General features: G+C 49.9%; 2 protein-coding genes across 2 annotated transcripts; one reads left to right on the forward strand and one right to left on the reverse strand.

The window, feature by feature from the left end:
- On the forward strand, positions 1 to 747 carry Cox6a2 (cytochrome c oxidase subunit 6A2). The gene is made up of 3 exons (XM_048455081.3): positions 1 to 160; positions 335 to 471; positions 556 to 747. Exons 1-3 carry the CDS (start codon positions 88 to 90, stop codon positions 637 to 639), a joined length of 294 nt encoding a protein of 97 aa, XP_048311038.1. The 5' UTR covers positions 1 to 87; the 3' UTR covers positions 640 to 747.
- A 107-nt stretch (positions 748 to 854) lies between these two features.
- On the reverse strand, positions 855 to 27,990 carry Itgad (integrin subunit alpha D). Its single transcript, XM_087908395.1, has 30 exons — positions 27,836 to 27,990; positions 25,998 to 26,103; positions 25,095 to 25,198; positions 24,897 to 24,967; positions 24,670 to 24,784; positions 20,477 to 20,607; positions 19,597 to 19,742; positions 16,982 to 17,135; positions 16,755 to 16,905; positions 16,517 to 16,590; positions 15,209 to 15,338; positions 14,977 to 15,119; positions 14,683 to 14,823; positions 14,386 to 14,595; positions 13,629 to 13,759; positions 13,364 to 13,521; positions 12,084 to 12,238; positions 11,590 to 11,718; positions 10,740 to 10,813; positions 10,403 to 10,544; positions 6,529 to 6,642; positions 6,333 to 6,412; positions 6,134 to 6,217; positions 3,310 to 3,388; positions 3,055 to 3,162; positions 2,888 to 2,965; positions 2,608 to 2,721; positions 2,368 to 2,469; positions 1,814 to 1,924; positions 855 to 1,291 (listed from the first exon to the last, which is right to left on the reverse strand). Exons 1-30 carry the CDS (start codon positions 27,870 to 27,872, stop codon positions 1,178 to 1,180), a joined length of 3,486 nt encoding a protein of 1,161 aa, XP_087764521.1. The 5' UTR covers positions 27,873 to 27,990; the 3' UTR covers positions 855 to 1,177.

The raw sequence follows: 27,990 nt of genomic DNA on the forward strand, positions 1-27,990 counted from the left end.
GTGATTGGCTCAGTGAAGGGAGGGTGGCCTCCAGGCTGCGTGAAGGGGAGAGGAAAGGGCAGTGTCATTCCCGGCATCTCCTCAGCAATGGCTCTGCCTCTTAAGGTCCTGAGTCGGGGCCTGGCCAGTGCAGCCAAAGGAGACCATGGCGGGGCAGGAGGTAAGTGGGGCTAGGCCTGACTGTGACTTGGTAGCCTAACCTGTCTGTTCGCTTGTCCTCCTCTTTTCCGCTCCCTCTCCTGGCTACCCTCCACCGATCCACCGGCAGCGCTGGTCTTCCAGGCCTCTAGGCCCAGGGATAGCCTCTCCCCGACCCTCTCCTTTGTCCCCGCAGCTAATACCTGGCGCATCCTGACCTTTGTGCTAGCACTGCCCAGCGTGGCCCTCTGCTCCCTCAACTGCTGGATGCATGCTGGCCACCATGAGCGCCCAGAGTTCATCCCTTACCACCACCTCCGCATCCGCACCAAGGTACACCAGAGCCAGAGGGAGGGCCAGCGGGGGAATGAGTCCCAGGGGAGGGATTGTAGTGATCTGTCTGCCTTCTCTCTACAGCCCTTCTCTTGGGGGGATGGCAACCACACGCTTTTCCACAACCCCCACGTCAATCCTTTGCCCACTGGCTATGAGGACTCTTGAAGTAGACACACTCTTCTGTGGCCTCCAAACTGACCTTCTGTGTGCCAGCTGCAAGAGCCCCTGAAGTTCCAGGGGACGGTCCCAAGGGCAATAAAGGTGTGGAACTTTTGTGTCCTCTGGCTCTTTGGGAACAGCATGGCAGAGGGGGCGGGGCAGACTCCAGAAGGGCAGCTGGTATCTGGATTCAAGCTCCTCCATACAAGGAAAATGTGAAATTTCCTCCTCCATTTTCACTTTATTTAAAGCAACAACATTTCATCCAAGCGATGCATTGCATGGTAAGCATATTTGCCTCACTCTGTGTTGTGTTGTAATTCTTGTCCATATGAAAATGTTCTTGCTTCTGCCCCTGGATCAGCACCAAAGGCTAATACATGGGCAAAAGCATAAAAATCTCCCAGCTCAGGAAGTGTGGCATCACACCTGGGAAGTTGCCCAGGCTAGCCCTGAGCCATAGAGTGCTTGTTCCCATGCCAGTCGATTCATAGGCAGAAACAAGACCATCTCCTCCTGGTAGAGATCCTGGGAAGGCAGATTCCTAGGAAGGGAGCAGTTGTGGGGTCTCATAGCTGTTATCGGCCTCACTGGCTGTCGCAGGGGCCACAGGCTTGCCATCCAGCATCTCTTTGTACCGACGTTTGAAGAAGCCAAGCTATGAAATGTGGTAAGTCAGAAAAACCGGGTAAGAGGCAGGGAAGAAAGCTGAGAAGTTGAAGATAAGAGAACTAAACTCCTAGCCGTGTCCCAGAACATGCATGCAAACAGCCGTGTCCCAGAACATGCATGCGAACAGCCGTGTCCCAGAACATGCATGTGAGCAGTTGTTCCATACTGAGATTGTGTGCCAAGCAGGTGTTAGACACATAACTACAGGAGAAAAGCACAGATTAACCGTCAGACAGATTTGCACGCAGACCGTGGCATTTCTGTTACACTTCAGCCAATCTGTGATGTAAGTCTTGTTGTTATTTCAAAAACGAGAGGCAAAAAAAAAAGAGGTCCCCAAACAAGAAGCAACTTGCCTAAAATTAAACTGTAAGTGACAGAGACGGAACATGTTCCCAGGTCTGCCCCACAACCATGATTCGAGTGTTCACTGTCCTGTCTCGTGCATGGCAGAGCTGGTGGCGCACACTGGGAACGTTAGGAGAATGATTGGAAAACGACACCTCACCTTGTAGAGCGCGGCTGTGATGAGAGCCAGCACCAGCAGGCCGCCCGCCGAGCTGCCCACGATGAGGGAGATGGGCTCGTAGACCTCAAATTCTTCCAGTACTGTCTCTCCCTGATTTGAAGACCAAAGAGGGCTCTCTCTCTCTCTCTCTCTCTCTCTCTCTCTCTCTCTCTCTCTCTCTCTCTCTCTCACACACACACACACACACACACACACACACACATATACACTAACACACACCTGCACACACTCATTGGCACTTACACTCATGCGTGCACACACACATATATATATACTAACACACACTTGCACGCACACACATGCATGCACGCTTGCACGCGCGCGTGTGCACACCAGGTTCCCAGTCTTTAATATTCTCCTTCCTTGCTGATGCCCTATTCCAGGCACTGAGTTACAGAAGCTCTTATACACTGAGTGCCTAAGGCCCTTTACTCACCCTCCCTCCAGGCTGGCAAGGCCCCCAGCCAGCACTGCAGACTGAGCATTAGGAGCCCTCTCACCAGCCTGGCCACCACCTGCCACACAGCCACTACCTGGGCTCTCAGAAACGCCTCCTGTCCTGGCAGCTGGGAATACACAGATGTGTCGAATGTGATCTCAGCCATACTCAGGACCACCACCTTTTTCTGCAATGTCTACAAAAGAGAGGGTGGGGCAGAGCTGGGAATTGGACCTGGGAGGAACTCAGAGTTCAAGAACTGCCCTGACCCAAGGGTGCTCCAGAGCCACCAGGCTTGCATGAACTGGGAGAGACCTCTGCTTCTGCCACACACCTGGCTGACCCAGCTGAAGCTGAGGTTGCCTTTCAGAATGAAGTCAAGCTCATCCTGGATGCCCAAGGAGGGGATGTCACAGCGGAAGTGCAGGCAGTCAGCAATGGAGCAGTCCTGGGGAAGTGGGGGGAATAAAGCTGAGGAGGGTGTTTATTAGAGAGAGGAAAAGAGGGACTGAAGGCTGTCCAGCATGGGTAGAGGATCTAAAACCACAGACAGACCACACGGCTCTGATCCATCAGTACATCCCTGTGTCTCCCAGGGCGTGGGCTTTTCTCACCAGCACAGAATGCCTTTGAATCTGGGTCAGAAAATCAGAGTGCCGAGGGGGTTCCTTCTGCGATGCACAGGAGACACCCTGGGGGTGGGGTGGGGACATTTTCCTGATAAGAGCACGGTGTTGTGACAGAAAGTGATTCTGGGGATAGAGAAACTTCAGGCTGGTACCTGTGCTGAGGTCATCACAGCCACATCCCACACAGCCACACCGTTCAGTAGGATGGGGACCCAGAAGTGTACGCTGATGGCCAGCTTCCATGAACCCAAGTTATTCACCTGCGGGAAATGGAGACCTGATGTTAGCATGATCCCTAGAACACCCCCATTTATTTCTTACCTATAGCTCTCCAGCCCCCGACCCCCGACCCTCCCCCCACCCCGGCCCCGAGCTGAGCCCGACATGCAAGGCCTCTGGCTTCTCACACGATATCGATGTCGGGCCTCTTTTCTTCTCTCCCCGTTGAAAGAAGAAAAGTTGAAATGCTTTGTGGAATCTTCCTGCCTAGAGAAAATGGCACGGTGGTGAAAAACCGCTCTGACGCCATCTCCATTTGAGCCGTAGCTTGCTGCAGAGTGCTGGGCCCAGCAGATGACACAGGAAAATAACAACGGTCTCCATGTGCATTTACAGCCTCAGCGCCCATGCCACTCCTCCCCCTGCAGTGTTCTTTGCCAGGCACACGGAATTACCAGCTCTTCCCTTGGCGCCCCGGCTTCTTTATACCACCATGGATTTGTTCCAGCTCTTTCTTTGGCATGAAGTGTTCTTAGTCGAGTTCTAGGAATTTTCACTTTCAGACCCGACTTCTGCATGTCACTTGTAATGTTCAACCTTTCCCAGTGGAGAGAAAGCCTTTATATGCTTCCTCTAGCTGATAGAGTCTAGTAGGTAGGGAGTAGCCTCAGGAACTACTAGAAAGTCGTTTGCCAGAATACATAAGCCTAAGGGGGAATCTAGGAAGTGAAGGCTAGATTACTTGGAACAAATGGAGTAAGAACCTGTCTCTGGTGGCAGTGATGAGTAGATACAGTCATGTTGGTGCAAGTTAGCCCACGTGAAAAGGGACGCCCCAGGGACTCAAGTCATGAAGGCCCATATACGCTGACAGGGGTTTCTGTCTACTGGTTCCTTGTTTTTGTATTTCCAGGGTATTTAGATTGTGCCGATGATTTCATTAGTTAAGTTATAATTCCCACCTTCTCAGTGCAGGATGTCTCAGATCCCAATACCATAAAGCAGGCTGGGCATAATCCCAGCAAGCAGGAGGCAGAGGCAGATGAATCTCCATGAGTCTGAGGCCAGCCTGATCTACATAGAGAGTTACAGAACAGTCAGGACCACACAGTGTGAGCCTGATTTTAAAAAGAAGAAGGAAGAGAGAAGGAAAAGGAGAAGGAGAGAAGGAAGAGGAAGAAGAGAAAGAGGAAGGGGCCAACATGCTTTGCTGCCTACCACCCAGAAGCCAGATTACCTACCCAGAACCCCTGCGTACCCCAATAGTTTTCACACTATCAATGTGACATTTGAGAGCACGTGGAGCAGCCTGGGGGTGTGCTCTGCAGCAGGACACTTGCATCGCCTGCTCTGCGCCTCAGGTTCAAACCTCAGAACCGAGGCACTGGTGACAAACTGCATGAGTTCACATCTCAGACACAGCGCTTCCTACTCAACTTAAAATGCAAGTCATTTAACTTCACTAGAGTCCTGCTGTTTTTCTCTCTAATGAGGGCCGTAGCAGCACCCAGCACACAGGAGTTCTCCATAAACACTGGGGTTTTCTCTCCGTATGCTAGCTGGGACTCCTCTGGGCTTCCCGAACCTCTTCTCTCTGGGTTCCCATTTCTTACTTTAAAATCTCTAGTTCTAAAGGTTTTTTCTTTGAAAAACATTGTTGTACATTTACTTGTTTATCTGGGGAAGGGCGTGTGCCACCAGGCTCATTTAGAGGTCAAAGGACAACACACAAAAGTCTGTTCTCTGATCCTACCGTGTGGGTCTCAGGCACCAGGCTTGGCAGCTTGTGACTTTATCTACTGAGCCACCTCTGGGCCTTAAACCTCTTTTCAGCTCTAAATGAAACACTCAGCCTTCCTCAGTCTTGAGAGGTGTGTAACATGTGTGCATGGGCACAAAGTTGCTCTGGCAGAAGTCTGGGGCTCGCCTGCTTACTTTGGACAATATAAGCAGCTATGAAAGCTGGCCTTGTAGGAGACATTCCCTGGTAAATACAGGAGCAAGTTATTTAACCTCTTGAATTTTTTACTGGAGAAAAATAGGGAGAGAAATATGGTTGTCCAGAGGATTAGTGGATATAATAATTTTTAAAGAAAAACTATATAACTCAGTTGGGCGGTGGTGACGCACGCCTTTAATCCCAGCACTCGGGAGGCAGAGGCAGGCGGATCTCTGTGAGTCTGAGGTCAGTCTGGTCTACAAGAGCTAGTTTCAGGACAGGCCCCAAAGCTACAGAGAAACCCATCTTGAAAAACCAAAAAACCAAAACAAAAAACTATATAACTCTTCCCAAACCCCACAATAACAAAAAGCACTTAAAATATCCCCAGTATATTTAACTGTACGCTGTGTGGTAAGTGTTTCCTAGGGATAAGAGTGAAAACTCATGCATGTAGTCCATGCATGAGTCATGTCATTGACAACGACACATTTGATCCTGACCCCTTCCAGTTCTCCTACACACTCAGCAGCCACGGCACCAAACCCGTTCCTTGGTATTCTCACAGGCTTCCACTCAGCTCCCCGCTATCTGAAATACAGCCCCTTGCTTGCTTCTAGCCTGCCCTGCCCCCTCACCTACACACCTTCGAACCCATCGCAACAGCTTTGTGCTCATCTCTCCGGCCGGCTCTACCCTCCTCTGCCCTGTCTAGCCTCAGTGTGGTGACAGACTTAGCCTGTTAGGTCAAGTTCCCAGCACACAATGCCCAGCAGTCTTGACCTTAATCTAGTAGCTTCACTTGGTGTGTTTGCATCTAGCACCAAGGAAAGTTTCATGTAAAAGGAAGACTGAATACGGGAGGAAGAAGAGGGAATCTATGGTGAAGAGGTGAGCAATCCCACCAGCAGGCCCTTTGTCCAAGAATTATACAGCTTTTCTGTTAGGATCCAGGCTCAGTCCACTATCATAAAACAAGTTGATTCAGATTCATCACAGTGAGAGCCCTCTGAGTAAGAAATACCAGGCCTGGAGGAAGCAAAGGGCCACGGGAAAGGCTGAGGATTTAGTACCTACGGATCACTGTGTACACAGTGTATTTCACCGGGAGCTCTAGCTGGAAGGCAGTCTTGTTGGATTCCGGCTTATTATTCTCACTGGAGAGAAAGAGAGGAAGACAATTGTGAAGGAGTCCAGGAAACAACAGCCAGCTGGGGCGAGGGGCTGGAGGAGGAGTGAGGAGGAGTGACAGCCTAGCTCTCCCGGGCTCACCTGCTGGCATCCGCCCTCATCAGCAACCTGTCTCCCAGGAAGGCCTTGTAGGAGACATCAAATGTGATGACGAAGGTGCTCTGAGGGGAGAACGGAAGGAAGACATGGAGAAGGTCATGGGAAAGGAAGTGAAGGGAGTGTGTGGGGACAAGGAGGCCAGCGCTGAGGATCTGGGGGAGGGGCGGGTAGCACTGACCTTGGCGCCTTCTCGGAAGATGGGGTGATTGATGCTGCAGCTGCTGCTCCTCAGGTTCTCCCGGTCCGTGGACTCAGCCTCGCACGCCAAGCGGAGTGGGCGCTGGTGAGGTTGCTTGTAGGAGAGCAGATGAATTCATGTAACAGCATTGGTTATTTGTCTGTGGCTGTGACAGAACACCGTGGCCAAGGCAACTTCAATATAGAAGAATCTATTTGACTAACAGCTCCAGAGGGATAAGAGCCAGCCGTGGCAGGGAGGTATGGCAGCCAGAGCAGAAAACTGAGAGCTCACACCCTCAACCACAGTGTGAAACAGAAAATATAAGCTTCAAGGGGCCTGAAGCTTTGGCTCTTGACCCCAACCCAGCAGTAATGCACTTCCTCCAGCAAGAGGAACCCTAAATCTCCCAGACATTGTGACCCCCAACTGAGGACCAAGTGATAAAATTCTTAAGACTGTGGGGGACACTTTTCATCCACACTGCCACAGTTATCTGACAGAAGATGGTGGTGGCATTGCTGAACAGTAGGGAAGGACGGGCTTTTCAATAAATGGTACCAAGAAAAATCGTCTCACGTTGAAAAACTAAAATACAGAGAGAAAAATTAAATGAGATCCCTGCCTCGTTTTATTAAATATTAAATAAGTTCTAGTTGTTTCAAAGACTTTTAAGTACAAAAGTAAAACTATAAAGACTTTAAAAGGGATTATAGCTTATCATAATCTTGGGGTGGGGAGCCTCATTCGGGCATGTTGGGTAAATTCTCTACCACTGAACTACAACTTTTCCCTAGGAAATACGTTGTTTTCTTTTAAACATTAACACTTTATTAGATCTGTGTGTGTGTGTGTCTGTCTGTGTGTGTCTCTGTGTGTGTGTGTCTGCCACCAGTCTTGGTGTCAAGAATCCTTAACCACCTTTCTCGGGCTGGAGATGTTTTGTAGCTGTGTTAGGCTTGATTCCTAGAACCTCATGAACTGGGCATGGTGGCACATGCCTGTAACACTTAAATTCAGATGTTCAAGGCCGGCCTGTGACCATGACACTTTGTCATTACTGAGTTTGGTCTCCATACAAGGTCTGATTGGGATCAGACCTTGCTCGAGCTGGCCGTGACATCACCTCAGGGGTGGCAGGAAATGGGGAGACACCGAGTGGCTGTAGGCGGGTAGGCAGTGCCCCTTGGTGTACAAGTCTGAGGGATAGTATGGACTTGGGGAGGGGGACAAAGGGCAAAGGCCTTCCATCTATGGGGAGGTGGGAAGATATACACACTTGGGCATTAGGGCGTGAAGAAGTATTTCTTAGACAAGATTCATGCACAAAAAATACTAAGAATAGAGGAAAAGATTGATAACTCAATTGGATTGAATTAAGACATCCTTTATAGTGCTGGAAGACACAACACAGAGACTGAAAGGGCAACATATCGCTCTACAGGACCATCGGATATGTAAAGAGCTCTTGCAAATCAACGTTTGAGGCTGGGTCTCCCTAGGTAGTCCTTAATGGCCTAGAACTCACTATGTGTACCAGGCTAGCCTCAGACTCACAGAGATCCTCCTGCCTCTGCACCACACGAGAGTTTTAGTATTAAAGATTTATGCTGCCACATCCAGTTATTTATTTATTTATTTATGTCTCTTTTTTTGCTGATTTGTTTTTTCTGTCTTTTTTGTTTTTTGAGACAGGGCTTTTCTGGGTAGCTTTGGTTATCCTGGAACTCACTGTGTAGACCAGGTTGGCCTCAAACTCACAAAGGTCCACCTGTCTCTGCCTCTTGAGTGCCGAGATTAAAGGTGTGCGCCACTATGCTGGCCAATTTTTAAAATACAAGCAAGAACAGAAGAAAATATGTAGATAGACACATTCCCCCCCCAAAAAGACCCAAAGGACCACAAAATGTATGTAAAGTTTCACAACTTCTCTAGAATATTTCAAACAAAAACTGCAAGGAAATGTGTGACCATACTGACAGTTGAGAAGTCTGATAGCGTCAAGAGCTGATAGTCAGACACAGGGACCCTCACATGCTACTCACAGAAGTGAAAATAGGCAAAAAAATACACTCTGAAAATGTTCAATCTATAGAATTCCTGTGTGGTATAAATCTCCCAAAATGTTACACATCATGCAGATAGCAGCTCAAGAACAGCCGTGGCTCAAATCAGGAAAGCAGCCATCAGAAGCAGAGTGGACAGACTGTGACATAGCCATGTAGAGCTTCACACACAGTGAAACTGCTGCACTGTTATGCTATGCTAGGGTTTGAATGTGAACTGTTGACACAGGCTTAGCTGTCTATTTACTTTGTCGTCCTTGGTGGCGGTGCTGTTTTCTGGGGTGGGGGGACACTGTAGAACTTTGCAGGTGCACAGCCTCGCCGGATGATGCAGGCTATTCTGAATGGGTCTTGAGACATATAGAAGCCTGTTTGAGGCCTGTTCATTCTTCACTGATGAGGTATAGTCAGACCCCTTACGCTACAGAGACCATGCTGCAGCCACTGTGTCTCCATCACACATGCTGCTAATCTTAGTTATCAACTTGACTACATCTGGAACCACCCAAACATCAAGCTGATGGACTTCTTAATTTGATTATTTGAGGTGGGAAGACCCACCCTAAATCTGGGCCACATCTCTGGTGACAGTTCACAGAAAATGAGAACAAAACCTAATCCATAGTTTCAGGGCCCAGAAAAGTCCCTCATGTGCTAAACTCGCTCTATGTCTCCGGAAGTTTTGCTCCTTCGCTAATTGCTCCTACTAACCAATGCGTATCAACCAGGGAAAAGTTCCCTGTGCAGCCGCCAGTCGGCAATACAGCTTGGTTTTAAGGGTGTCTGTGTGTTCTCTGGTAGAATTACCTCACAACACAAGCTGGCAAGTTCATCTATCCTGTGGCTGTGGCCAGTATTAAATCTTTTTCAGGATTCCAACACACACTGAAGCCCAGCGACTCTCTGAGGGTCCCCCAGCGCTCCAGCATCGGATTGAGAGCGCTGAGACATCAGCTTCATGACCGACAGCTACCAGCCCTGAGTACAGCCACAGCTACAGTCTTCCTGGCCCGAGTCAGCCCTTGCTGGACTGCCCAGACAGCACCCTACAAGCCAGCCTAATCCATCTCCTCTTCACACAGAGTCCAAGCCCCAGTGAACCTGAACCGTGTGATTTAGGGACACACCTGTGGATGGCAACCCTACGAATTCCTGGAAACGATTCTCGTGAAGTTAAAAATCTGATCATCACGGGAGAGAGAACGGGGTTGTGACAGGGAAAGACAGAGAGCGGGCGGCTTTAAGGGGGCTAGCAGTTTTTTACTTCTGACTAGGCATGATTTTATGGATATTTGCTTAATATTATTTATTGACACATAGGCTTAATATACTTTATCTATGATGATCTATAATATCTAGCTACATACATGGTAGAAGGATTACAAAACTGGAAGCTATAGAGCTGGGGTTTGAAAATGGCTTGAGGATCCCAAGATTTTGTGTGTGACATTTAATCCCCATTGTTAGATATTAAGGAAGTAGAAACTTGCCCAGACTGTGGCGTTTAGAAGTGGGGCCTTTGGGAAGTGATTAAAATTAGATAAGGTCATTAAGGTAGGACCCCAGGATAGAAGAGGACAGAATGCCCACACGTACATATACACACATGTCTTTGCTATACTGTTTCTTGAACTGCTGTGAGACTCTGCCAGTGAGGCCACCACCAGGTGCATCCCTTAAGTCTGCACTTTCAGAATCATGAGCCAAATTACTATCATTTCTTTATAATTCATTCAGTCTGCAGTACTTTGGTATCAGAGACAGAAAAGGCCCAAGCTGTCTAACAGAGTCCAAGGGGACCTGCTTACCTGTATTTCCATTATCCGACGATAAGATAGCCCTGCTGGGTAGTAGAATTTGATTAGCGTTCCATAGCTGTCCTCACCCTCATTCCACACGGTTACTGTCACGGTGAGCTCCGGGGAGCTTCCCACCACCAACATCTGCAGGCTGAGGAGGGAAGGGCAAGCCTGAAGGAGGGGCTCCACCGGAGGTAAGTGGGAAGTGGATCAAGGCCAGAGGTAAGAGAGTGGGAACTCATGAACCTTGAGCTGATGGCATTCCAACAGAATTCATTTTTTTTTTTTTAGACAGTCAAGGTGGTGGTCACAAGTGGTTCATCATATGGAAGGAGACAGCACTCACCCTGAGAAGTTAAAGCTGATGCCCAGGTCCCCTTCACACAGGTGTTCTTGCTTACAGTTCTTCTCAAATGGGAGCTGCAACAAAAACGGCTTGCTCCTTTCTCTTCCATATCTGACTCAGTCTCTAACCCCCTCTCTGGACTGTTAGCAAACCTCGCCCCCAGTACTCTCATAGATACTGGCAAGGAATGGGCCTCGGGCTGAAGGGGGCTGAAAGAGTGATCACATGAGGTCTTGGCTTCAGCACAACCAAGTCAAGTCAGATCAAGTCCGGCCCGCACCTCAGCAGCTAGTCAGCAAACATTACTAGATGTTAGAAACAGGGCAGGAGTTTTCAACTGGGTGGAAGTTCAGGGAAGTAAAAACTACAGGTGAATTAGATATGCTACCATGTACAAGAAATGTGTGATCCAAGACAGTCACCAATGCAGATGGGGTGTCTCAGTATCCAAGTGTACTGCTTTGAAATGGACAATTGTAGCAGACTTAGGAACCAGAAAAAAGGTGGGAGCTGGGAGACATTGAGTGTGCTCAGAGATGAGGTGTAGGAGGCAACGGTGTGGTCAGAGGAGATGAGGCAGACTCTTTCTTTGGACAGAGAGAAGGGAACACTTTTCAAATGGGAATTACTGCAGACCGAGGTTCCGAGGTAAGGATGAGAGAAGAGCACAGTGCGTAGAATGTGCTGGGCATGCGCAAGGGTACCAGCTAGGCCAGGCCTAAGAAGCTGGGCGGGCATCTTTGGGTGTGCCGTCCCTGGTGGGTGATTGGGATATGTTGTGGGTTCTTAAGCACAGAGAGACACAATGAAGCCACCCTGTCCCCGGGGACTCCACTGGACAACTACTCACAGATGCTGTCACGTGGTCTTGAGAGCCCACTGCCAGCACAGGACGAAGATTCCCGGTTGAAGCAGAGTCTCCCACCAGGGAAAAGTTGAGGCGCAGGATGATAGGGCTCACCACGTCCTCCACGCAGTCCTGGGAAAGAAGGAACTTTGAAGAGCTACCATTTTCTTCCTTTCCTTCGCTGGGCTCCTCCTCTACATCCAGGCAGTGCTGCATCCAGGCTAAGGGGCCAGGCAATGCCGCATCCAGGCTAAGGGGCCAGGCAGTGCCGCATCCAGACTAAGGGGCCAGGCAGTGCCGCATCCAGGCTAAGGGGCCAGGCTCACTCCCAGCCCTTCTCCTCTCTGGTCTCAATGCCCTCTTTCTGCCCACTTCACACAGTAGAGACCAGAGGCCTGACAAGCTAGTCTTGGCTCTTTCCCCTTCCCCAAGCCCTTCTTTACCCACCCCCTTCCCCCAAACCCTTCCCTCCCTTTCCCCAAACCCAGAATCCTCACGGGCAAAAGCAGCTTTATCTCTTCACAGTGATCGCCAAGCCCCAGAGTCTTTCTTCGAGACAAAGTCCAGTTCTTGGTTTCATCAAAAACAGCACGAGAAATCAGACGGCCCGGGTCCAAGGCCAAATCATACCTGACAGAGCTTTGGACATCACCTGAAGGGAAAGGAAAATAAAAAGTGCAAAAGCAGAGAACCTAGAATTCCTGCTTCCGTTTAGCTGTTTAAGCTTGCTGAGCACGGCCCATGACTGCACCACCTTTGGGGAATACACGTGGAGACAAGGGTGGATGGATGGATGGGTGGATGGGTGGGTGAGTGCGTGCGTGCGTGGGTGGATGGATGGATGGGTGGGTGGGTGGATGGATGGATGGATGGATGGATGGATCAGTCGGTAGATAGGTAGGAAGATAGATTATTGATAGGTAGATAGATAGATGATAGATAGAAAGATAATAGACAGACAGACAGACAGATAGATGAATGGCAGGTAGATGGATAGATAAATGATAGATAGATAGATAGATAGATAGATAGATAGATAGATAGATAGATAGATAGATAGATGATAGATAGACAGACAGACAGACAGACAGGTAGATAGATAGATGAATGACAGGTAGATGGATAGGTAGGTAGATGACAAACAGACTGACTGACAGATAGACTGAGGTTCATGAATCTCAGTCTAATAAAGAAGCTAAGCACATGGACTGTGAATGAGGCCTGGGGAAAAGAAAGCTTTTGATGTTCCTAAGATTCTGGCACAATCACAGAAGTACATGGAGGGAGAGGGATGGAATGTGGAGTGACAGGAGATTCAAGGAGGGACCACAGTGGGATGGAATCACAGAAACGACTGGAGTCTCCAATACTGTAAGAGAAAGCAGTGTGAGGGTGTTAAGTGTTGGGGCAAGGAGTCTAGTTTCACATTTTGGGATCAATCAAGTCTAGTTTCTTATTGGACAATGGGTGAGAGGGGTAAGAACAGGTGTGAGGGCCACTGAGAGAGTCTCGGCTTCAGTGCAGGTAACCAGAGATGTGGTAGCTTAAGCAAGGACAGAGGCTCAAGGGGGAGGAGAAGAGACAGGCTGTGGGTCTTCCTAGATAGGAGCCCATAGGCCTGGGTGCATGAAGAAGGGGAAAAGGAGAACTCAGGCCCTGACGCAGGCAGCTCGGGAAAGGTCAAGAGATCTGTGTTCCTGGGCTTGCTCTGCCCTCTACAGAGCCTTTGAGGCCTCTAAAGGGGCGATGTTGGACCCAATTTTAGGAAAACACTCACCTAACTGGTCAGGAGACCCTTTGCTAATAGTGAGACAGACAACGGCCTTCCCAGCTTCAAGGACAGTGGGAATCCTTTTCCAGCACTGGTACACAGTTTTTGCCACCTCCTTGGGGACAAATTTTATAGCAATCCCCACTTTCAGCAAAGGTAGACTCCTGGGGACATAAACAAGGGCTGAGGACGTGATGCTGATTTCTGGGAGAAAGACCAGCACAAGTGATTCAGACACAATAGACGGGGTGGTATGTGGGTGAGTTCTCACCTAAGCAGCAACACGTGTCCCTGGGCTCCCACTGCCAGGTCCACCAGGCCATCTTGGGTAAGGTCTTGACCCCCACTTAGTGATTGCCCAAAATACTGGAGCCTCGGGGAGAGCTGGGAGCCAATGACCCGCTGATCAAGAAGAGAAAAGAAGAAAAATCAATAGATGATGGTGTCCTTGGGTGGCAAAAGGAGAAATGAAGGGTTAGGAGGTGAAAGCAAACAGTGTGGGGGGTCTAAGAAGACTCGCAGAAAGAAAGAAGGGAGCCCTCTTACAAGTCCAGTTTGCCCTGACGGTGGAAGCAGCAGTGGAATAAATATACAGACATAGGATTAAAGTAAATCTGTTCATCATGTGTACGGTCATCCAGAAAATGTGTGGAACATGGAGTGCTCAGTGCACGCATTATCCTTAGAGGAAGGACTTGGCCTGATCATTTCTGTTACGTAGGAAACAACTAAAGCCTGCAGAATCTAAAGCAATCGATCCAACACAGAACACGAAGCAAATGATGACTGCGATGGCCAGGGATTTGACTCAAGAGTTTAAGTTCCCAGCCTAGTCTCTTAGAAAGCTGTCCACAGCAGAGCGGAGGCTGGGTCGACACAAAGATGCTTGGTGCTCAGTGCGGAGGAGCAGACTACTGAGAGACTGTGAAAAGAGACAGTGGCTGTCACCAGCAGCCAGAGGACATATTTAACCAGCCCAAGATGTGGAGAGGGGAACAAAATAGAAGAGATTGGTGACAAGGCCTCACCTGGCTGGGCAAGGGGTTGATGTCCCGTTTTGAGGCTCCATGAAAGATGTACACAGCCCCCGCGTTCTCTTCCTCTCCAGGTGCCCCAATAGCCACATCGGTCACACGGTCCCCGTTCACGTCCCCTAGCACTGTCAGAGCCGCTCCAAAGCGGCCCCAAGGATGGCCCTGCTCCCCGTGGAGAGTAGCCTCACACTGCCACTTGCTCCTCTGCAGGGCAAAGCCAGCATCAGACCCGATCTGGGCAGCCCTCCACCCACACCCACAAACCTCCAGACAGGACCCTTTACCACTTACCCCACCGGGCATGGGGCACACAGACACCTGCCCCCCTCGGGTCTGCTCATAGTAATGGGGGGCCCCAATCAGGACCAGGTCAGTGCTGCCATCTCCATCCATGTCCACAGAGCAGAGGGACGCCCCAAAGTAGGAGCCGATCTGGTAGGCCAAGCCCAAAGCCATCTTACAGATGCCCCATCTGGGCGAGGCCCTGCCCCTCTCCCAGTACCACAGCTTCCCCTGTGGGCTCCAAAGCCCCTTCATCTCCTCCTTCTCCACCCTGGCCACACTCTGACTTCCTCTTCTACCAACCTGTGTCCCGCTGACTTCAGACTTGGGCCTCCATTGCCCGGATTCCTGGGTAAAGATGACAACCTTCCCCGTGTGCTGGTGGCGAGGGGCCCCCAGGACCAGGTTGTGGACCCCCTTCCGAAAGGCCAGTGCGGTGGAGTAACCTGAGGGGCCCAGACCTCAGCACCAAGGCTTTTCCTGTCTTCAGGCAGCTCGCCCCGCCCCTCCTCCTCCTCCCACAGCCTCTTCTTACCCAGGTAAGCATCCCGCATGTCCACGTTCTCCTGAGGCATGCTGATGAAGGTGGGTCTCATATTTCGGGGGTATAGGAAGGCACCTCCAGCCCAGCTGAAGCTTCCCACAGCTCCCAGAACTGGTCCATCCTGGGAGGAAAGGATTCCAGGGCTGAGCAGGCTGGAGCAGAACGCCAGCCTAATCTGAAGAAGCTTGTCCCCAAATGTCATTTTAATTGTTCTTCTTCCTTAGGTTTCACTGGCTGTCTCTACGCCTTAACTCCTTAGTCTGTCAATACGTTGTCCTTGCCCTTGTCGGCCCTGTTACCCTTCCACCCATTCTGCCTCCTAGGCTTCTGCCGTTTGTTCTACTTTCTCCCATCCTGGCATCAGGCCTCCTCAAACCCAGTATGTAGGCACCATTATGCTAGTAAACCATCACTGGCCCCCTTAGAATGTCATCTGGGTCACTTCTCAGTTGAATCTGGGCAGTTAATCTCTGTTCCCAGACATAGGGGACCTTTGTCCTGTCCCTCTCTCAGCTCCTCTATGACAAAGCCTCGCTCGTCACATCTTTGTAAGGTCTCTGTCAGCACCCTCGGGTAGCAATGTTTCAAGCTCCCCAGAATTTTGTATTCATTTGTAGACTTTGGATTATAGAGAACTTAGAAATATAAAAACACTGAAAGAAGTGCTTCATGGCCCTTTGACATAGCTCCAGTGACCAGTTTCAAACAAACCCGGTTCCCTTCTGCCACGCTCTACTCAGCTCCAACTTATTAGAAGAAAAATCTCTTTAGCTGCTCTGGGCACACAGCTTTCAGACAAGTCTTACTGCACTGCTTCTCTCTGGTCCGTGTGGTCTGGGCCCTCCTAGCCCTCCAGCTGCTCACTGTCCCTAACTCTCTGTGCTCCTGCTGCGTCCACCCTTCCTTTCCTAACAAAACAGCTTTGTTCTTCCCCAGAACCATGTCAATAGCTTCCCCCCACAACTAACTGCAGTAATCGGTCCCAGACCTTCCCGGGTCTGGTCCTTCCTCATCACTCAGGGTCATCTGAACACCTTCCTTTCTCTACTCCAATATCCAGGAGAGTCTGAGAGAGCTTTGTGTGTGGTCTCTACCCACTGCAATGTGTGCCCCTTGAAAATTCAAGCTCTGGCTGTCTCCTGCTCCCCTTTGTCCCCCGCACCTTAAGAACCGTGGATGATACTGTTCATTCAGTCAGAGGACTTAAGGTCAAATCTGCTCCTGGTCCCTTTAGGGCCCCATCCCGCCCACAGAAGGCCCAGAGTTGATGTCTGTTCATCAGGTGCCCCTTCCACCCACCATTGAGAAAGCTGCACTGAAACCTTCTTGGGACATCTCGTGCTGAAAGGAGCTGCTTGTCCTTGATTGAGTCCCTGTGGGGAAGCATGTTACTTAGATTCTCCAGAGCTATGGGAGCGTGAGGACTCAGAACACAGTCGGGTCTGAGGCCTGAGCTCTATAGGGCATAAGGATGAACGACAGGGGGCAATTGGTAGCAATCCCTTCAACCCCAAGGCCGGAGCTTGTCTCCACTCACCCTCAATGGTAAAGATTTTCTCCTGAAGCTGCTTCTGGATGCTACCGAGTGCTAAAAAGTTGTTCACCTTGAAAACGTGGTCCTGCGGGGGAGCTGAGCCAATGGTATTCAGCTCCTGCCGGGCACTGAGTTCCTGGAAGGCATCTCCCACCTGCAGCAGAGAGGCGTCTAAGCAGTAGAAACCCACTGAGCCTTCTCTGAGGGAGATGAGGAGAAAGAGACTGTACCCCAATAGCGTAGCGAGTGATCTTAGCTTTCTCTGCCTCGGGGATGACATCACTGTACTTCTTGGGGTCTCTGTATTTCTGCCCGTCCGTGATGACAATTAGGATCTTCTTGGCATTTTTGCGGGCCCCATTCTTGCTATGAAATAGTTCTTTCCTGTCAGAGAATGAAGAGAAATGACTATCGAGACAGAATTGATCCTGGAAAGACAACCTACAAAGACTCATCTGGTTACGTTAGAAAGACCGTGCTGGGCACGCTGTGGAACTACCCAGCGTTGGTAGTGGTGATGCAGAACTCCAAAGTCCTAGTCTTAGGAAATGGAGACAGGAGGAGAGTGCGCTCCAGACTGTAGGCTACACAGCGAGATCTGGGACACATGCGCCCTCACCCTGACCTCTTACCCATTCCACAAACACCCCTCCCCAAAAGAGGGGGGAAGAAAGGAAAAGATAAAAGACTTCCTTTTGGAGTGCTAAACTAGAAACAAGGAAAATAGCAAAGACATTCATATTAGATATTTACTAAAGTCTCTCTACCACAGAACTCCACTCCTAGAGGCAGTGTGATGCGGAGCAGCTCTGGAGTCAGATACCTCTGTACGTGCCACTTAACCTCTCTGCGCCTCTGATTCTCTCTGAGCAAAATGATAGCAATTGTGACCTGACCATGCTCTAAAACTGCCTCTTCTCCCACAGAGAACCGGGCCTGCCCGCGACTCATTTCCACCCAGAACAGTGCAGGGGCTTATTTCTCACTGCCAGGCAAGTACTCTCCTCACAGATCTAGACACACGGCTACCGGCTACGCTTTTAAGTTGCCGTGAGAGAAGTCTGGCTGCTCTGTTAGAAGTGTCAGGAGCAGCCCACGGGAAGAGACCACAGGCAGACACAAGTCCCACCATCCCAGCTGAGCCCAGTCCCTCCCGCCAGGCCTTCCTGAGCACCAGGCATAGGAAGGAGCTCTCTGGGTTCAGGCTATACAAAAGAACATCTGCAGAAACAGCTGGACCCTCTCTGGACCAGGAGGAGAGAATGTGTCGTTGAAGCCACCAGATTTGGCGGCTGAAACAAATGGCGCCTGGTTGTTGGAGCAATTACATGACCGTGAATGTCCCGTGGGTGAGTGCCGGTCAGGTCGTAGCTCTAATTACATGACCATGAATGTCCCGTGGGTGAGTGCTGGTCAGGTCGTAGCTCTAATTACATGACCGTGAATGTCCTGTGGGTGAGTGCCGGTCAGGTCATAGCTCTAACAAACGCTTAAAAGGGAACTGTGCACCGTCACATTCTAGTCCAGAACATACCAAAACACCTGCCAAAGACAAGGCTAGAAACTACCCAATTGTCCGACATTAGGGAGGGAAATCAACAAAACATAACTCGATTTCCTTGGCTCCTTTGTTGAAAAGTAAAAGTCAAAACTGTAGCGAGATATGGAACATGCTATAAATTTAAGATTTCTTTTAAAAATAGGGGAAAATCTGGTTTTGCCCTGTTGCGACCATATACCATCAGTCTGCATAAAGGCAATGATAGAATTTGAACTGTGTCAGGCAGGTGGAATTTATTGATTCATTTGAATGCATCACTTTTTGTTTCTAATATTCTGCATGCTAGAATGTCTAGAGGAAGTATGGAGCAACCCTTAATCCTGTAACCTTGCCACCGTTTCGGATGTAAGGTCTTACGAATGACTAGCTGAACTGGTCTCAGATATCCCAATCGGATCTCAAAGTCAGCCTAGGATAACATTGACCTTTTGATCCTCCTGTCTCCACCTCCCAAGGGCTAGGACTAGAGGGATGTCACTCCCTATTAAATGCTAAGACTAAGACACAGCGCCAGTGCTGCCATTTTGTCTTTTTAAAATGAAATGTCTTAAGGGAAAGAAGGAAGAAGGGAAGGAGGAAGAGGGGGAGGAAGAAGAGAAGAAAATTAGCTCAGCGCTGGAAAGAATCAAGCAGTAGCTGACTTCCATGCTGAGATGAGACTGGCTCTGGGGTATGGGCCACTGGAGAGCAGCAGTGCATTCTGGGATATGGACCTGGAGCCATGAGCCACTGTCAGTTCACTTCGTATACATTCCCTCTCAAGGCCCAGCAACGGGAAAGCATTGAGGACCTGAGGAGGGGCTCCAGGAGGGGTGCTACGCTTCAGGGTTTCTATCTTTTGTCCAAGGCACAAGAGCCACCACGAAATAGAGCGAGTGCATTTAGCCAGAGGATCTCTTGCCTGGGATGATCCTAGCACATTTTAGCGCAGCACCCAAGGATGCTCAGAAAAACACGGATCCCAGACACTCAGTCTCACTCCTCCACAGGAGAACCTCAGCCTCTGCTGGACCCACCACCTTAAGTGAGTTTTGCAGGAACCACCTGGCTCCAGTGCTGACCAGATGTGTAGAAGAAAGGGTTTGTTGAGGTTCCTAGAACCAGGCATAGGGGAAGTAGCTACAGAGGAGTCCAGTCTCACCCACGCGTGGGAACTGTGCTCTGGAAAGCAGTCTGCCTACAGTCGACCCTCTCCCCTTTAGTCCTCCAGAGCCTCCAGAGGAGAGCTAAGAACTCTGCTGACTCAACATTAAGCAGAGGCCCGGGCACCCATGAAGGACTCACACCACTTCCTGGATGGCTGTGGCTGTGAACGTCAGGCCCTGCAGCTGGACGATGGGATCCACCAGGCTCTGGGGGTTCGAGCTGCTCCGGAATTCGGTGAAGGTAAAATGGGTCTTTAGGATGTTTGAGTACTGCATCAGGGAGAACTGCGAAAGTCAAGGGAGCCCCAGGATCAGGACTCTCCACGGCTCCTTCTCTCCTTTACCCTTCCCTTTCCCCTCTCCCCACCCCTTCTCTGGTGTGTGTGGAGGGAGGTGCACGCATGCGCGAGCCCAGATGAGCCATGATGTGCCTGTGGCGCTCAGGGAACATCTTTGCTTCCACTGCAGGTCCCAGGGAGAGAGCTCAGGTCGTCCGGCTTGTGTGGCAAGCGCCTTTCCCCACTGAACCACCTCACCAATGGGCCTGCTGTCATTTTCAATTAGCCTTCACTTTAGGAATAATTTTGGATGTACAGTTCATTTCCCGTGTACTTAAAGATAAAAATATTGTGGATTATACAGAACATACAATAAAGAAACCACTCGCTTGCTTGAGTTACCTACGGTGAGGTTTCACGACTAAATTGTCTTAAAACCCTCCTCTGTTGTTCCGTGTATGTTTGTTTGGTTGGCTGGTTGGTTTTTGTCTGGAAAGGGTCATGTTTTATGGTCCAGCTGAACCTGAATCCACGTGACCCTGCTGCCTCAATCTCCCGAGTGCTAGGATCCCAGACATGTGCCATCCTCAGCTCTTTCGGTGTTAAACAACGCACAACATGTGGACACTGTCCTTGGCTTGCAGCCCTGCCATGAGCTCCCCCTCTGGACGTCCTCCTCCACCGGCTATGTGAGGCCACATCGGTGCCTCCCTTCCATAGGCCACCACGGCCGGCACTCACCGAGGTGTTGGTGCTCGCAAACTGGCCCATCAACGTTTTGACAAAGGCCTTCATCCGGCTAAAATCCCTGTGATCGATGCTGCCAGAGCCGTCGATCAGGAAAACAATGTCCATCTCTTGTACTGGACACTCTGCAGTGAAGGAGAGAGAAATCAGATGCACGTATGGGCCTCAACCATCTCCCGGGACCCAGAATTCCTTCTTACTCAACAGAGCCAAGCCTTCCACAGAGATGGCCCTTCCCTCTTCTTCCTGTATCGGAAGCCCTGGGACTGTCCTCACTCGCCTTCAAAGAGGCCAGGAAAAGTGGGAAGAGAGGAGTAAAGGCTACGGACCAAACAGGCTCCGCAGGAAACCAGTCAACTCCTCATTAACCGCATGCTCTTGGGCGTTAGAAAGCACAGGCGGTATAGTTTAGCAAGGTGGTTCAAGGTTGCCTCCTGGCACCAAAGTGCCTGTCCTTGAACCCCAGCTCCATCACTCCCTCACTAATGAATTTAAGCAAGTTGTTTAATTGATCCCTCAGCACTTTGGCTTCCTTATCTCTAAGATGCAGGTAACAGTAGTACGTACCACATCAGATTATTGCCACAACGAACACACTTACATCAATACAAGGCATGGCGCTGTGTGAGGATTGCTGTCGCCACTACCATGTGCCAGGAGTTCTCTAGGCTTGCAGAACATACCTGCCATGAATAGTGGGGTACCACCCAGGCCCGTCCCCTACCAATGCTGATGCACTTGCTTCTAGACTACACGGAGCCGTCCAGCAATAGCTCTGGGTGTTCCAAGAATCCCTCTGGACAGGAGGTGTGTTACCTAGGGTTCTAGCCTACATATGGGGTCAACTAGTGTCCAAACTCCCAGGTCAGGGAAGCATCTATAGAGAACCGCCTCACCGTTCACCTCGCTGGTGTGTGTTAGACTTCTGGATACAACATACAGAATCACCCTAGAAAGTGAACCCAAAACAGACCCAAGTCGCAACTGCATCAAAATCCAATTTAGGGTTACTGTAGGAGTGTGGTGAGAGGTCACTGTGTCACCAGCACACGAAAGTTGCCACCCTGGAGTTCTCTGCACAGCTTGCAGGCGCTCCAGAGAGTCAACAAATCTCTTACCAGAAATGCAGGTTCCCTCCCTGTCAGTTTTCTAAGCTTGCACAACCCTGGGGAGGCTTCCTGGGGAATCTTGGCAGTCTCTGCTTTCACACTTTCTCAGAGGGTGAAGTATGGTTACTTCCTCTGCCTCAGGGGTCTCTCGCTCCTCCATAAAGAGAACATTTCTTTCCATTGGAAGGGAAGTGCTAACCAGCCCTTACCTTCTGCCCAGATCACTTTCCTCTTGCCTACCAGCCTTGCTCTCCAGAACATCCTCAAGCCTCAGAATACGTTTCTGGGAAAACCTGGCTGCAGGGCCCTAACTTTCAAAAAGCTGTTACCTCTGGCCTCATAGAGGTCACACTGTAAGAGGAAAGACATACCGCAAGCATGTAAATAAGCAGGGCCTTTCGGATTGTCCCTAAGTTCACACTGGGGTTGTGGGTTATGCGCAGGACCCTGTTGCTGCCTCCACCAGCACCCACATCCTGCGTTATCCACAGGGTGGGGAGCAAGCCGACTAGCATAGCCCTGAGGTGTCACACCGAGACATTAGAGCTACAAATTGCCTCCCTCACACCATTAAAATAAAAAGGGCTTTTTCCTCTGGCCACTGCCCCTCCACTTCATCTGCTCCATTCACCTCAAGGGTGCTTGTTGGGAGCCATGAGTCCTAGTTTCAGACCAGAACATGAGTGCTTGTCCATCCAGTCTCCAGATGAGGCAGGGACTCCGAGGGGATCAGTGTCCCTTAGCAAGCACCGGTAGACTTCAAGACAGCGCGGAATACTGCGCTGCACTCTCTCTTCTCTCTCATAATATTGGCAATTCTCTTGGCGGTTTTTTGTGTCATTTTGTCAGTCACACATGGGACAGATGTGATCATTCCTGGAAACCCCATTTTTTTCTTCTCAAATATTTTCATCTAAATTTCTTTGGGAGCTAATGCTTCTCAGGTTTCTTGTCTGGGAACGTCAGCTGTCACTCCTGACCCTGGGAGCTATCCTGATTCAGTGCTGACGGGATGGGCAGCAATTCACCCCTATTTCTGTAAATATGCTTTGTTAAGTTTGGAATGATATTGTTTTTCTTGATAAAGTGTGCCTATGCTCGCACAGATAGGATGTACCTGGCTCGGCATTTGGCCAAGCTGGCAAAGTGATAAGCATTATTTTTAAAGATGTTTTGATGTAAACGTTGGGGAAAAAAACATATTTGACGTATTTGTTTTTGCTCGAAGTTAACACTGGAGGGTGGGAAGAACATGTTTGTTTTAGAAGTATGAATAAAGATGTCTGGAGCTATTCGGGCCAGCCTCTTGTGTGAAACTCATCTGGTGGTCGGACACTACTTCATTTCTTCGCGCCGACGCCCCTTCCCCAGTCTCAGGACCTGAACCGGAGCTGCGGTAGGACCATGGCAGATGCTGGGGAGAAGTGGGGGATCACCACTTCCCTTTCTACTTCTGCAGTGACCACAGAGTCTAGCCTTCCACACAGCAGGCTGAGAAGCCTCGGGCATCCTCCTCTGTTCTGCAGACCTAGAGATGTTTGAGGCCAGTGATGGTGGTGACCACAGCTAACCGCCAGGAAATGGCAGACAGACCCCGTAGTCATCACCTTATATGCATATTAATTAATTTTATTGTGGCAATAGCCTAAGGCAGTAGGCACGGCAGCTACCCTCACTGCCCTGCACACGGCTGAGTAGTCACCATCCTGTAATTTTGTCCCTGTTTTCAGTCTTATTACAAAACAACATCCTTGTTTTCTCTCAGGCCAGGTCTATGTCAAGTTCTATCAAGTCTCCTGTTTCTTTCCCTTTTTTATTGTGTCCACCAGGCTTCTAACAGCAAGTTCCTGAACAGAGCTGAGCCTCTCACAGAAAGCAATAAACCAACAAGACAAAGGTTGGCTGAGCTCTGTGGCCTCTTTTTGTCAGTGAGGTTGCTCTGGTCCTGGTTTTCTCACCAGTTAAATATAAACAATCCTGCCTACAGCCCAGAGGCCTTACAGAGTGCTGGTCCTCAGATGGTAGCCAGTGGACCCTAGTTCTTTCCATCTCTTCCAAACTTGCCTCTCTTGAACCTAGTTCATGCAGCTATGTTCTTCATCACCGGGCGTCCAACTTTCCAGGACATCTGTGAGGAGACATTGACCTCCTCAGACTGGACACAGTCTCCCCAAATCCTAAAACCCTAGACACTGCTTCTCTGTTCTTTCTGCTCCCCAAAGAGATTCTGGCCTGGCAGTGTATTCTGGGGGTGTTACTGCTGCTGCTTTAACATGGACTAAATGTTCACTGTTAGTGGCACTATGGTCTCTCCAATCTAAAGCATTGCACTCAGCTAGCATCCTGTGGTGACTCCTGCCTTCCATTCTTAGGCTACAGATGAGGCAGATTTTCTATGCCCTTTCCTCAAGGCAAATACACAACTGTTTGGCAGAACAAGGGTTATCACATGGGCTGTTCCAGCCAGGGATCTAGTCACTTTGTATACCTTAAATCCTTTCATCTTTATAACTACATGAATACTAACCCCTCTTTACCAACGAGGAAGCTAAAGTCCAGAGAAAGGCTTTATTACCTGTTACACACTAAAACACCTAACCCTGCAGACTGACTCTCAATGAGAGAGCAGCCAGGTCCCATCCCCCGTGTACAACACTGACGCTCACACAACCGTGCACCGCACTTTCTGCAGCTCTGTCATTTGTCCTTGAGAGAGTTTGGAGAACCCAGCTTGGTCATGAGCCATCCATACTGTCTCCCTCACAGGTTTCTCTTCTTTAAGACTTGTTTTTGTCATCAAAGGAAAACCAAGGAGTGCCTAGACACCTGTAGCAACTGTGACACCGCCACACCCTGCTCGGCCAGCACCCAGGCTCTCTTCTGATCCAGTCATAGCCAACTGAGGGTTGCTGTCCTCATTGCCAGGCCAAATGATGCTCCCGCCCACCTCTTCCGCTTGCCAAGACTCCTGCTCAGCCACACACTGCCCTCCAGAAGGGGCCAGGAGAAGAAGGCCTCACTCTCTGTCCACACAATGCAAGTTACGCTCCCCAGAAGCCTTGTCTCCAGCAAACTCACCTGGCAGGGTAGCAGGGACCGCCTGGATGAACTGCAAGCTGGAGCCTAGAAGGAGGCAGGAACCTTTGGCATACATGTTCTTCGCACAAGCTCTCTGCACAGTTGGACCACAGGCCTGAAGGCAGAGACCACCTCCATGAGCATTGCTTCCCGGGCATCGTCTTCCACCAGCCTCCTTCAGGTCCTACTATGCCTCCCATGACCCTCCTGTGACCCAGAGAACTCACCAATAACTGGGAGTGATTGGTGGCAGCCACCAGGGACAGGCCCAGGGACATGTTCACAGCCTCCAGGGGAGCTGAGAAGACAGACACATGCAGTCACACTCAACCACACAGCTTCATTGAGGGGTTTAGCCTTAGCTGGGGTCCACCGAAAGGAACACATTCAGAGAGCTGGGAGTGTTCATCCCTGGGTTCACTCACTGGGCAGTAAGATGGGTTGGCACGTGCCAGTGGCAGGTGCACAGTCATACAGTTGTCCTGTTTGGTTGACTGCCACCACCTCCAGAGGGGCTCCCACCACGAGTCTAGAAAAACAACCACAACTCACAGTCAGAGAAGAAACAGGAGCACCCTGGGTACAAGGAACTATATTGCCATGAGGAAGTAAGGCTTTTGGGGAATGTTTGGGGCATTTTCTACTTGAGAGACTGTTTAGAAGTCAGTCCTGTGTTTTATCCACACGCATGGGAGGGATGCCCACCGGCTTGTTTATCATGTGCAATCATATGTAGATATGTGCACAGCTGGGTGAGTAAAGACTCTGGACTTTTTTAACAAAAAAAAAGCACCAAAAATGACATTTTCCAGTGATGGGAACACATTATGAATCTGTCATTCTGAGCTACCTGAGAAACAGTCACCTTGAGTTCAATGGAACAGCTTCTGAGGCCACAAGCCTTCCCAGCAAAAGGTGATTACAGTTAACTGGAAATTTTCCAATATAATGAAAGTAATTTAAATTGGACAATTTAATAGGGTTCTATCAGGTCTGTACCTAATCCTCATAGTAGAAATGTAAATAGTTTTCTTGAAAAACACCTCAAGGGATTTTTTTTTAATTGGAAATATTTTATCACTACCAACAGTCTCCCCACCCAGACAAGAAAAGCAAACAAGGATTTGTATCTTTTCGTCAACCAAGGCAGCCTTAATTCAACAGGCTCCTAAGGGTTCTTTTCTCCAGAGGATACTTTACAGAAAGTCGCAATTCTGTGTACCATGCATGAGTCAGGGGGTGTCCAGGGACTTCCTGAGGAGAACCTAGTGGATGGCTACAGGGTTGGGGACTTGATGGCAATAAAGAACAAACCTGACTTTTCTTACCGGGACCCACCAAACTGGACCACAGTCTGCCCGAAGCCAGCTGCATCCTCTCTGAACACAGTGGGCTTCTCCACATCCAGGTTGGACCCATCACAGGAAGCCAGGACTAAGGAATACAGCGGGTAGAAGGATCGGAAGTCATCAAAGAAGCCAAATCTCCAGTGACCCCTCCCCCCACCCCAGTATCTTGATGCTCAACCCCACTCCAGTTTAGGGTGTCACTTGCCCAAGAGAGTCAAGTCTCCTCCTCCCACTGTGCTTCCACTGTGGTTCCACGCCAGCCGTCTGGGTGGTCCTCATCCTTTTCCCTCCCTCAAAAATAACCAAACCTAGGCCAGCGAGGTGGCTCAGCTGGCCCGCCACCAAGCCTGAATCTTATCCCTGGGATTCCCATGGTAGAAGATGCAAACTAACACCTACAAGCTGTCCTCTGACCCTCACCTACATGCCATAGTACTCTCGCAACCACACCCCTGCACCCACACTTGCACCCCTGCACCCCCAAACACACGCATGCACACAAAATAAATAAAGACGTAACACTTCAAAAAATAAGCAACCAAGCCCAACAGATGGTACATGCCTCTAATCTCGGCATGTGGGAAGCAGAGGTATGAGGACACTGCAAATTCCATGCTGGCCTGGTCTGCAGTAGGGTGAGTTCCAGGCCAGCCAGAGCAACATGCAGATGTCTCGGCTGTTAAAGGCTAGGCTCACAACCAAAAATGTAAGAAATAAAACAAAGAACAAGCCCAACGCAAACGGCAACAGTTCCAGGGAAATGTCCCCTCCAAGCCATTTCAGAGGACATCCGGGATCTGGAGTTAGACCATCTACTTTATTAGTTCCGGAATACCTCACTCTCCATCTCTAGTACTAGGGCTTTGGGCATGCTAGGCTACATCCCCAACTCCCCTCCTCACAGTATAGCCACTTGCTAATGCATGCAGGATCCCAGTGTGTTCTCCCGATCCTTATTGGGTCACACTTCCCTTGCTGATGGTGAAGCCCAAACCCTCAGGAGGTCTCTACCTTTCAAAAGCCTTTCTGCTCCCTCATATTTCTAAACAACCATCTTTCTTCCCCACGACCCTGGAATTCCCAGCTGTCTCTGGATTCTGGAGTCCACGCCACATTAAGGGCACGGACACTCCAAAAGGGTTACTTGTCTGAGTCTGTGCCAGAGAGACGTTTGAACTCAGGTTTCAGATATTTAGAGAGCTGGAACCCTGCGGCCACATGCTCAGGATTCTCACCCACTTATCTTCCTGCCATAGGTGACTCCCCTTCTTAGCAGGCTCGAACCCTCATGGACAATACAGGGGCAACAGGAAGTGAATGGGGAAGTTGGCAGGCACCAGGGAATGGAAAACCCACAGAGCTCTTTCTATTAGGGCAGCCATGAGCAGGCTCAGCACCCAGAGCTACAATCTCCAAGAGAAGTGCAAATCTAGGCTTCTGTATGAATCTGATACATGGATGAGGTCCCAGTACAGACTTCAAATTATGGACTATTTTCTTGATAGCAGTGGGACCTACCTACCTGAAGTCAAGACTTGGAGAACACCTGTGCCCAGAAAGGTGGAACCCAGCCTTTCCTCCCACCTGGTAGCTTCTGCAATCTCCCCTCTGTACCTCTGTACATGGACCTTTGTAAATGGAACGCCTTGGAGAATAGGGCTTTCTGGAAAGGCTGTTCGCTCTGCATAGAGGCATAGCTTACCAAGGGACCTATCCCCCCTCCCTTTGATTCAAACCCTTGCCCTGCCTAAGAGTTGTTGGAAACGACCATCAGTCCCCAGTTAACCTGCCAGCCCCTCCCCACTCCCAAGTCTTACCCCAGCTGCACAGGAAGATCACAACTCCACGAGCCATTACTGAGCAGTGGGCTGGGACACTGAGAGCTGCAGAACCTCTGGGGTGCTAAACCTCCTTGGGGGGAGTTAAAGTAATGAGTCAGGAGCTCAAGGGGCGGGAAGAGAGCTGCCTCACT

The sequence above is a fragment of the Myodes glareolus genome, chromosome 7, assembly GCF_982192425.1.
Source record: "Myodes glareolus chromosome 7, mMyoGla1.1, whole genome shotgun sequence".
In the NCBI taxonomy this organism is placed as follows: Eukaryota; Metazoa; Chordata; class Mammalia; order Rodentia; family Cricetidae; genus Myodes; species Myodes glareolus.